The sequence below is a fragment of the Penaeus vannamei genome, chromosome 9 (assembly GCF_042767895.1).
Source record: "Penaeus vannamei isolate JL-2024 chromosome 9, ASM4276789v1, whole genome shotgun sequence".
Classification (NCBI taxonomy): Eukaryota; Metazoa; Arthropoda; class Malacostraca; order Decapoda; family Penaeidae; genus Penaeus; species Penaeus vannamei.
This window is the reverse complement of record NC_091557.1, coordinates 37,395,025-37,407,899: the sequence shown is the minus strand read 5'-3', so window position 1 is coordinate 37,407,899 and position 12,875 is coordinate 37,395,025. Positions and strand designations below refer to the sequence as shown.

Below are 12,875 nucleotides of genomic sequence, written 5' to 3'. Positions count from 1 at the left end.
GAGGAATATTTCAAAGAAATTGAGTAATGACCTGGAGCTGGATTCTCAAATACATTAAGGCGCCGTATCTCCTTAAGACACCTTAACGTACAGGGGAAGAGCAGTCTTTAGCGCTTTACAGCAGGCGGGAAATCAACACTTCGCTCTCATATAAGGGAAATACAGCAGGATGGTTAAGGCCTCCAGCACGCCTTAACTTAAGTCTCTTTTGAGAATCCAGCCCCAGTGTGGATGATCTGTACTGGATTGAGGTGATAGTAGGCGTCAAGGAGGGGGTAGTAGTAGTGTTCAGAGTCGTGGTCAAAGGAGAACCTGGGATCATGGTACTGTGGGAATTAAAATCAGTTGGGCTAGTTGATAAAGGGGCAAGACTCATTGCCCCTCATAGGGGTACAAAATCCTCATTACTGGCCATGGTATGCCTGGAGTATGTTGGGGAGAGATATGGTCCACCCTTCATGGTGATCTTAATGGGCAAGGCTACACAGCTAAATGGGAATACCATGTTCATGGCTCCCCTAGGTAATTCATGACTGGCACAAAGCCAACCTTTCATCCTTCTAGCATGGCTCTCTCACTTTAGGAAATGGATACTAGAAGGAGTTGGAGAAGAGAAGGAAAAAGAAAGAGGAAGAAAAGAAGACAGTGCAAAATTAATTATGGAGGGCAGAGGCCCAAGGTGAAGGTGATCCCTGGCTTTGGACCTCAGTCTCTGTCTCCTAAGCAACAACAGACAAGGGATTGGTGGGGTCTGTAACAAAGTAAAACTACTGATGTAGGTCATTAACAATAGTGCTATACTTTTAATTACATTTTAGACAGAATCACAGTAAAAAAAAAAAAAAAAAAAAAAAAAAAAAAAAAAAAAAAAAAAGAAAAAAAAAAAAAAAAGAAAACAAAAGAAAAAAAAACGCAGTTTAAGAAAAGATCAGCTATTTATTCAAATCAAAAATGTTACATTAAATGTATTTATATATTCTTAAAGAATAAGACCACTTAGAAGGCACTTGAAAGTCACAGTCATGGTAAAATATCTCATTAATTCTAGCTTCACACTTTAGTTTTAAAAATTACAATTTTTTCTATATATTTTTCACTACACCTGAGAATAATCTAGAGCCAACAGTAACATCATGATAGTCTCCAGACAATATTTATTACAGATATTCCTATCGGCAACAGATCTTCTTTGAAGAACATAAAATCTCAATCAAAATTCTCAATACTTATTCTTAAGCTGAGATACCAGTATGCAGAGAAAATGACAAGAGCATTCCTTACATTACTACTATTAGCACCTTACTGAGACTTAAATATACTGTTATATTGTTTATACTCAGTCAAATAATATTGCACAGATAATTGCACTTCAGTTTTGTATATGGCCCAGATGATTTTACTATACACATTATTTCATTGCAGGCATATGATATACTGAACTAAAATTTTAAACATCGTTTAGATTACAGTATTACTAGCAGGCTCACTGTCATAATTGGAAATAATAACAATTTCCACAGCAAAAATAAGTACTGGCACTGTGAAACATAATTACATGTGGTATATATGCATATATGTGTATGTGCATGTTTATATGTATATGTATACGTATATGTATAAATGTATATGTATAAATGTGTATGTATATATGTGTATATATGTATATGAATATGTATATTAATATATATATTTAAATTGGAACTTAAATATAACACACACGCACACGCACATGCAGATGAACATGAACACGCACACACGCCCACATGCCCGCACGTACGTACACAAACATGCACACGCACACGCACAAACACACTTTTATCAATTTAATTATCAATCTCACAGTTCTGAGTGGTTAAACTCAACACCCCTGTTGAAGTGTATAAAATCACAAGATAAAGTCACTGTCCCCCTGTTCACAGTTGGAATTACAAAATTGTCATAACTCATTGGTCCCTTCAGTGATTATAAATTGTCATAACTCTTTGGTCCCTTCAGTGATTATCAAAATAATCAATTATCTAAAATAGTAATAGAACATCTAATCATTGCTGATACACTAGCAGTATTACACTATTAACAGGTACACATTATTTTGGCAGTGTGGTACTTCAGGTTCATTTAACTTTTCAAGGAACTGTCTTGTCAATAAGTTAGATGTCAAATTTCACTAATTCTCTTGACTTTCTTTTCGAATCTTCAACATCCTTTACTTAAAACGAAGTGAATCACCCAAAAAACAATATCATAAAACTTTGAAATAGCTTGAATGGATGTCTCAATATTTTGTCTATTGTAACAGTATCTTTACACAAAGATAAGCATTACTAATTTTTAAAAATTAAAAATGCAGCTCCATACACATATGCCTTGAGATTAAGTTCTGACAATTAAAATTTAACTATTTCTGACTAGCCTGACAACTGATTGTATTGCACCATCAGCGAGGGGTATTTGGGTAGCTACCCTGATGCCCATTTCTGCGAGGAGAGGAGGGGTTGCTGGGGCCCCTTGCAACACTTGGATCTGTCAGCTTCAAAAGAGCATCAATGTGTGCTGTAGCTACACCGATGCTCTCGACTAAAGGAGAAATGAGAGTCGGCTGAATGAGGGAGAACTGGGCTGATAGGACCGAGGCACAGTGCCGCATGACTGACATCTGTTCAAGCAGCATTTGGCATCTTTGGTGGCAATCATGTAGCCTTCCACGAGCTTCAACTATCCACCCCTCTGTCACAACTCTTAAATTATGTTCTTGATAAACCTGGAAAAATAAAATAAATAAATAAATAATAATAATAATGAAATGAAAAAATCTTACACAAATATTTTTTCCAGTTCCTTAATTTTATTACTCATCAACTAATTCAGGTATATTTCAGGGGTACAAACAAAGGATCTATGGATGGCGATGGCGATGGCGATGGCAATGATGGTGATGATGATGATGATGATGATGATGATGATGATGATGATGATGATGATGATGATGATGATGACGATGACGATGACAATGATGTTGGGATATTCTCCATAAGTAGGAAATATCCTCAATACTCCAATATTAGCAATAAAATTTGGATTCCTGAGATCTACAAGGAATATACTGTTCTCCGTCATGGGATACTATATAGTAAAAGAAGATGACTAAGAAAAGAACAAGAAGAATTGAAGAAAAAGAGGAAGAAGAAGAAGAAGAATCACAAGAAGAGGAGGAAGATGAAGAAGATGATGAAGAAAAAGAAGACAAAGAAGAAGAAGAAGACGTGAAAGAAGGAGAATTAGAAGGAGAAGACGAAGAAGAAGAAACAAGAAGATCATGAAAAAGAAGAAGAAAAAGAAAAGAGGGAGATGAAGAAGTTAAAAAATACAGAACTGCCTACAATACACTATTGTAGATATCATTTGTTATGTCATCATCTTGTCTTCGTATTCTTCCTTGCTATGTCTCTTCTTTATTACTACTATGTAACTTTAGCCACTACAGAGAAAAACGTGTGTAAACTTTTCCAGTGAATTTTATATTAATGAAAAAAGAAAATCTTGTTCTGCTAGTTAATTCAAGTACTGCAAATTGTGCACTTGGATAAAAGTATACCACTCGCAATACTGTGTTTTTTATACTCCATTTTCAAGAAATACAAATGATTTCCTTTTCCAGATATTACAAAACCCCTGTCCTTAAAATCAAATGTGATATTATTTAAGTCAAAATGAATATAAATAATACTAATTTCAAATTACACAATTCTTTGTATTATAAAATAATGACTTTATATAAACCAACCTTTAGTGAAGATGTGATAAAGCATGATCAGTATACTTGAACAAACAAAACTGATAAAGGTATATATGAAAATCTAACCTGGGCTTTTGTTTGTTGTATAGTCTCCATGGCTTCAGTTAGCTTTACACCCAGCTCTTGCATCTCAACTTCAAGCTTATCTGCATAGGCACATTCCAAAGAGTTCCACAATGGTGCATTGCTGTGCCATCGTGCAATGGCTGAGGTCATCTTGCGTCGAGGTCCCAGTTTGCTGTAATCAAATCCAAAGAAACTATTAACAGAAAATCAAATAAAATCCTCACTGCATACAGGGAGCAGAATGATGCACAGCACTTCCTGCTACCAGTCAATGGTGTGAAAGGTTGTATACCTAATTTCAATAAAATATTTCACTTTGAGAGGCTTATAAAAGAAGATAAAAAAAATTCAGCAAATACTGCAAGAACTTACTGTATGCCACATTCTTTCAATTCCTGATCTGTTAATGTAAGGAACATCTGAAGATCCACATCTTGTTCTTTGAAGACACTCATGTATGAGCCTAAACCAATCTGGTTCAACAAAGTTTCAAGATCCGTGGGGATGACACGTGCTGTACAGAAATATGATACTGATTTCAGAGAAGGAAAAAAAACAATTGCCTATTCACATCTGTTCTCTGCAACTGCAATTTCTTTCTAATTATCTATCCTTTGGATCCAGTTGCTTCATGGTAATCACATTGCCCAAAATATGGGCATTAGGCTTTCTGATGGGTGTGCGGCTTGTTGGCCGGGCTAATGCAAACAACCATGTGCTGTGACAAGGCTCTATGCCTCCCCATTGTAATGTTACATTCTATCTTTATGCATAAGCATTTTTAGCTTTTTTGCCATTTTCCAATGTCCATATTTGTCAATTTTATTTACTTTATCCAGATAGTAATACACTGTATTCCTTGTACAGACTCCATGTCTTCTCTCTAGGTAGTTCATAACTCAGTGCAAGAAATTTAAAAATTATGTAACATTTTGTTATTTGTGTAAGTCTTTCTATTTTTGTAATATTCAATTTTCTGTAATACAAACTGCACTACCCTCATAGTGGCCATGAATAGGATGCTTAACATGGAAACAGCGTTTTCCCTGGAACCCCAACTTTCAATTGAAATTTTCACATCACCCGCCCCTCGAGCCAAATTTTTTTATAACATGATGGTCAAGTCATCCGGATCAAAGGGGTTAAGATATAATCCTTTTTATGTCTCCAAAATTTGAAGTGCCAACAGAGGTAGCATTTTGACACAAATACAGTTGTGATAATGCATGTAGGTTACTACATAAAATAAATTTCATATAGATCAATCACTCCCACTCTGTATGTCAAATATCATCTTTCATAAACTACTCTTCACAATCTTTCCAAAAATGACTTACCACTGTCAACAGATGGAACTACATTTCCTCTACCACGAGGTGGCAGTTGAGCCTGCTGTGACAAACGTGCTTCAACTGCTGCTGGACCATCTGGTAGGCTTGGTCCATTCTCACCTAGAAGCATGAATAAACTAAATATAGAATCTCTTGAATATGTTATGAGTAATATTGATTATATTTTGCATATAACCAAATATAATAACCCCTAAATCAAAGATTGCTTATTTTGCAAGTATTTAGTATTACAGCATTATTACAAGAAAAAACTGTCTACCTTTTTTTAATCACAGCAAAAGAGACTAAATATAAATTACAAACAAACAAGCTGTGTTGTTGATATGCAAAGATACCAAAATGAGAAAATGTAATTCAGGATATGAAAAATATCATTTGAAAAGCCCTGCTAAGAGGGATACAGTCTGACATTTAGCCACTGAAGAAGCTAAGCCTTAAAGTATAAAATATAGTAAAGCTGTCCTTGGGTATGTGTTGTGCACAGGGTCTTGTGAAAAGCCCATTTAAGCTATTAGTTTTACAGCTTTATCCACAAGCAACTCTGAACTTTGATGTTCAATGGAGGTTAAGCATTACAACATATTGAAATTTTGAATTTAATCCATGAAAATTTTCTTTAATAACCTTTACTATACTAAGTATACTAAGTTATCCATATCAGTAGAATGCAATAATGTGTGCTATTAACATAAAGTTAATCAATATAGTTATCTCCCCATAACTAAAATCAACTAATCTATGATTTATCTACTCCGTCTTAAAAATACCTTGTAGACCCCATTTTGTGATAATTGCAGCAATAGCAGGATAATCAGCATCTTGAGCAATCCTGGCAGCTGTGTGTCCTTGATGTGTTGTGAGAGAGACTAAAGCACCACCTTTTAGTAACGTCATGACTATGCTGCTGTTCCCGTGTTGCGCTCCATACATCAGGGGAGTCATGCCAGTCCTTCGCTCGCTAAAATAAAGAGCAGAACACATGAGCATGTACAATTATTTGTATATATCTACTGACTGTCATATATCTTGCAAGGTTATCTATTGTCCTAAAACAGTACGACTAAGATAGTTCATGAAGTCACTTAACATGACAAACAATAGCATCTCACCACTCACAGGTAAATTCTTTTCGCAACAGCATTACCCAATCTGAGATAAGTGACTCTACAAGTAATTAGCCTGAGTAACAAGAAAGACAGAAGGTCAAAAGATTCTGTCAAACTTTCAGTTTCACCAAGAAATAACTACTTCTTTTGATAATTTTCAAAATGTTTTATTTCTCAAGCCTTCTTGAAAAATGCCACAAAATGGGCTTGTTTAGGACAATTTGTGGGAAATTTATTGGCAACAAATCATCCATAGTTCAGGATAACTTCTGACACATCTATATAATTTTGGACACTCATGAACTTTGCACAACAAATCTATGTATATTGAATTACTGTTAATTTCAGCCAACCTAGCATTACTTCAGACATTTTGAAACTTTTTTGTGAGAGAAAAATTTAATTAGTGTATAAATATTCTCCCTTTAGCTTAAAATATATTATACAATACTAATCTTTATATGTATGAAACATAAAACAAAGCTAATCCTGTACATTTAAACACAACATAGCTAAATAACTTTCCTACTAGCAAGCTTTGAATGTTCATCATAACTTCCTGGATACCTAACATGGTCAAATCCTTTTATTACAGCAATAAAATAAATATACTATATATACATATATATATATATATATATATATATATATATATATATATATATATATATATATATATATATATATATATATATATATATATATATATATATATATATATATATATATATATATATATATATATATATATATATATATATATATATATATATATATATATATGTATATATGTATATATGTATATATGTGTATATATATATATATATATATATATATATATATATATATATATATATATATATATATATATATATATATATATATATATATATATATATATATATATATAATTGAATAAACTGAAGTAAATATTTTTGCCTCACTAAATCTTAAAACATCAATCAGATTTAAGCCCAACTTCACTTCATAAAGCAAGCTTGTAAGCAGCAATATATAAAATTATATGAAAACCACAATTTGTGTTGATATCATGATATTTATTCCCATTTAGGCATCCTTGACAAACATGAGAAAGAATGTAATCAAATCTCCTTTTTTACTTAATGTAGAGGTCTAGAAAATTACAATGTTTTTATGTTATTACTTCCTTATTTTTTACCCACTGTTCTCATGTGTAAGTTGATGGATACTGTCTGGCATGTAGCTCACACTATCTATAAAGTTCAATTTAGCAGCTATATGCAGAAATTTGTTATTAAGTTTACACAAGAAACAGTGTATGCACTAGCTCGCTGTTTTTCACATTTTCACAAGGAAAATATATAATATTGAACAAGAGAATAGAGATACATACAACCTAATATATGTACTAAGGTATAGTTTACTGGAACTTGATAAATAGTAAGTTCGTGGATATTCCCTATTACTGGAAACATATCATAACAGGGAAATGAGCATTACAGCCAACAAAGAAAATTTACAGAATGTTATGTCATTGAGATGAAAATTACTATGTACAAAATTTCTTAATAAAGAAATGGTTGCCACAAATTATCGTTTAGGTTAAACTTAAGGCAAACCTCCTTTCTATTAATACATTTGTCCCTTCCCAATAAAAAAATATACAGAGTAATATTGCCATCATTATGATTTCCCTTCTACTCACAACAATTACGAAGATTATGATCTCTTAATGTTTCAGTATACACAGGTCTGACAACCATATCCAAACATTGTAATTATATCTTACCAAGAATTAGGATTTGCTTTATGTCTCAGGAGGGTGTCAACCACACTATGATGGCCTGAATTTACTGCATGAAAGAGTGCTGTCCAGTCCCAGTTATCTCGTGCTTCTAAGATGCTGCCAGCCTGAAAATGTATAATTTCTGAGTGAGCGCCTCTATTACTGAAGATTACATTTTTGTTCAATATCCCCTCAACTTATATAAGTTGTAAGTCTATGGCATACATAAGTTAAGTTTTCTCCCTATTTCTTCAACTAAAAAAAGGTAATTCTTCAAGAATAAATGAAAGCATGCTTATTTCTGCAAATCAGATAGAACAATTTTGAATTAAAAGGATATACCATTAGTTTGATGCTCCAATCACACATATATTAAAAAATTCTCAATAAGGATAATGATTGCCCATCACATTGGAGTAGATTGCGAATCTGTCTTGACCACCAAGCCACACAAGTACAAATTTTGGTGGCTTCTTTAGATCTCAAATTATATGGATTCTTGAGCATACTGGTCTTCTGAATTTGCTTTGGTGAAGCCGAAATGAAAAAAAAAACTTCAAGAATCTGAAGAAAAACAAATAAATATATATTCATAAACAAATCTTCATGTAAAAAACAAACAAATAAATATAAATATAAAATATATAATTATAATAATGATATGTAACACTAACCTTTATTAAAGTTTCTACTATGGATTCATTGCCACACATGACAGCTAACATCAGAGCATTACACCTGGCGTTGTTGGTCAAGTGAACCGATGCATTAGCTTCTAACAGCAGCTTTACTACATCCGAGTGGTCATAATAAGATGCATACATCAAGGCTGTCCATCCTCCCTTGTTTTTATAACCAACAGCTTTTTTGTCCCTGTACATAAGAAAATAAAAAAATGCTTTACTAATGACAATACCAATTCAGGCTTTAAATATAGTTTTTATCTACTACATGTCATAGGTAATAAAGGTTGTGTTCAACATCGACTTGAATCATCCTCGAATCACTTTGTAATCAAGCACTTTGTGTATAAAGTAATTTTCTATTTGTAAGCATAGTGGTATAGGAAAAAAAAAAAAATTCTTACAGTTACTGTTTTTCATTTCATAACTAAATGTATTTTTCTATGCTTAAAACAAATGGAGATATATATTGATATTTATATATTTATGCATGTGTACCATCCATATGCTTATATGTGTGCATTTGCTTCCATATACATACATACTGTACATATATATACGTATATACGGATATAAAAACACACAAACGCACAAGCGCGCACACACGCACGCACACACGCACGATTACACACATGCACACGCACACACAGGTGCATGTATTTCCTTTTTTTTTTTTTTAAGTCTATAAACACAGATCAATATCAGCAGCTACATATCAAATTTATCATCTAGGCCTACACAATACAAATCTATACCATGCATAAAATGTGTATACATATTCACTTTTTAATAATATCTCCCACGCGCTGAGAACATCCAATACTGGCTGCTGTGAAGATGTCAAGAAGAAGAAAGTCCTCATCCCCGTACTCATCCTGCAGCCATACAGAGAGAGGACGGTCGTAAAAATTTCTCTCTGTCCAAGTCTCCTCTAGGTCGGCCATGATGGAGCGTCACCCTGGAAGGAACGGGAGAAAATCTTAAAAAATCATACTGCATTTATAATATACACATAAAATCTTATTAAAGAACTTTATAAGGAACTGGTAATGAGCGACATCTGACACTAGAGAAGGCATAAGGAAGCTTCCAGAAAAATTACTTCTCGTACTGTTATGGCGTGCACCAAATACAAGTCTCAGATTAGGCACATTTCCACAGTGGGTATTAGAGTAATAATGATGAAAACGGGGAATGTAGACGACATAAGAATTATGGTAATGATGCCATGATAATATGGGTAACAGTGACAGGGGTACTGATAATGGTAATACAAATAAACATAATACTGCTAAATTAACAACAAACCAAAATAATTACAAAATGATATAGGTCACACAGATACCAAAGATAAGCAGTATGATTAGATAAGAATAATCAAAACATTAACATGAAAATAATAACAATGGTATTCTCATTCTTTAACAAACAGGCTCCTAATAATAGTAATATTAATAACAATAATAACACAAAAAAAATCATCATCATCATCATCATCATAATAGCAATAGCAATAGCAATAATGATAATGACAATGATAATGATGATGACAATGATGATGATAATAATGATGATAATAATGGTAATGATGTTGATTATGATGACAATAGTCATGGTAATGGTAATGATAATAATAATGATGATGATGATGATAATAATGATGATAATGATAATAATAATAATGATGACAATGATGATGATGATAATAATAATAATGATGATGATGATGATAGTAATAATAGTAATAATAATAACAATAATAATAACAATAATAATAATAACAATAATACTAATAATAATAATAACAATATTAACAATAATAAAAATATTAACAATGATTAATAATAATCAGTATAAAGACAATTAATAACAACAAAAAATAATAACAACAATAATAGTGATAACAAAAGTAATAATAATAATAATAATAAAATAATAATAATAATAATATGAAGAACAACAACAATGACAATGACAATAATAACCAAAAATAATAATAATAATAACAATAATAGTAATAATAGTAGTCAAATAATAATAATAACAATTGCAAGTGATGATATCAACAACAACAACAAAAATAATAATAATGATAATAATTGTGATGATGACTGATGATGATGATGATGGCTGATGATGATGATGATGACTGATGATGATGATGATGGCTGATAATGATGATGATGATGGCTGATAATGATGATGATGATGGCTGATGATGATGACTGATGATGATGATGAGTGAATAATAATAATAATGATGATGAATGATGAATAATGATGATGATGATGATGAATAATGATGATGATGATGAATGATGAATAATGATGATGAATGATGATAATCATGAATGATGAATAATTATGAATAATGATGATGAATGAATAATAATAATGATGATAAATGATGAATAATAATGATGATCATTATCATCATCATCATTATTATTCATCATTCATCATCATTATCAACAACAATAATAATAATGATAATAATTGTGATGATGACTGATGATGATGATGGCTGATGATGATGATGATGATGAGTGAATAATAACAATGATGATGATGAATGATGAATAATGATGATGATGAATGAATAATAATAATGATGATGATGATGATGAATAATGATGATCATTATCATCATTATTCATCATTCATCATCATCATAATTATTCATCATTCATCATCGTCATTATTATTCATTCATCATTCATCGTCATTATTATTCATTCATCATTCATCATCATCATGATTATTCATCGTTCATCATCATCATCATCATCATCATTATTATCATTCATCATCATCATCATCATCATCATCATCATCATCAACATCAACATCATCAACATCAACATCATCAACATCAACATCATCAACATCAACATCAACATCATCAACATCAACATCATCAACATCAACATCATCAACATCAACATCAACATCATCAACATCAACATCATCAACATCAACATCAACATCATCAACATCATCAACATCAACATCATCAACATCAACATCATCAACATCAACATCATCAACATCAACATCATCAACATCAACATCATCAACATCAACATCATCAACATCAACATCATCAACATCAACATCATCAACATCAACATCATCAACATCAACATCATCAACATCAACATCATCAACATCAACATCAACAACATCAACATCAACATCATCAACATCAACATCAACATCAACATCATCAACATCAACATCATCAACATCATCATCATCAACATCAACATCATCAACATCAACATCATCAACATCAACATCATCAACATCATCAACATCAACATCAACATCATCAACATCAACATCAACATCAACATCAACATCAACATCATCAACATCAACATCATCATCATCATCATCATCATCATCATCATCATCAACATCATCAACATCAACATCAACATCAACATCATCATCATCATCATCATCATCATCATCATCATCATCATCAACATCAACATCAACATCATCATCATCATCATCATCATCATCATCATCATCAACATCAACATCATCATCATCATCATCATCATCATCATCATCATCATCATCATCATCATCATCAATGACAATTTTATTTTCCAGTAGAAAATAAATTGTTTGTCATTTACAAATCTTTAATATGATTTTAATAAGTAAATGCAAGTTCTTTGTTCCACATATAATATTAATGACATTCTACCAATTCAACATGGCATTTGTCTTTAGTATAACAGGAAACAAACACTCATAGAACAAAAACAGAAATCAAAGAATATAATGATAAAAAGTAGAAAAAAAAATTAAGTGAAAATATAATTATACAGGTCTCTTGCTTTCTTTTCTTCTTTTTTGATACAAGTAAATATAATTTTCCACTTTTATCACTTATATTCTCATTATTTGGAATAAAACCACATCCTAAACATTAGAAAATTGGCATCAATGGATTCCCTTCACTCCTAACTGTGTGAATTATGGGAATTCACACAAAGACTGGCCCTCAAGTGTATACGAGGGTATGAACTATACCGGGGAAACCGCAGGATAAAATGTGAAGGAACTCGGCATATATGGACCTTCACC

General features: G+C 31.9%; 1 protein-coding gene across 1 annotated transcript; it reads right to left on the bottom strand.

The window, feature by feature from the left end:
• Positions 1-916: 916 nt before the first annotated feature.
• LOC113820049 (ankyrin repeat and SAM domain-containing protein 3) lies at positions 917-10,101 on the bottom strand. Its single transcript, XM_027372304.2, has 9 exons — positions 9,874-10,101; positions 9,555-9,729; positions 8,763-8,961; positions 8,092-8,213; positions 5,982-6,172; positions 5,200-5,313; positions 4,235-4,376; positions 3,863-4,034; positions 917-2,761 (listed from the first exon to the last, which is right to left on the bottom strand). The coding sequence occupies exons 2-9, from the start codon at positions 9,713-9,715 to the stop codon at positions 2,438-2,440; spliced, it is 1,425 nt and encodes a 474-aa protein (XP_027228105.1). The 5' UTR covers positions 9,716-9,729; positions 9,874-10,101; the 3' UTR covers positions 917-2,437.
• Positions 10,102-12,875: the final 2,774 nt, after the last annotated feature.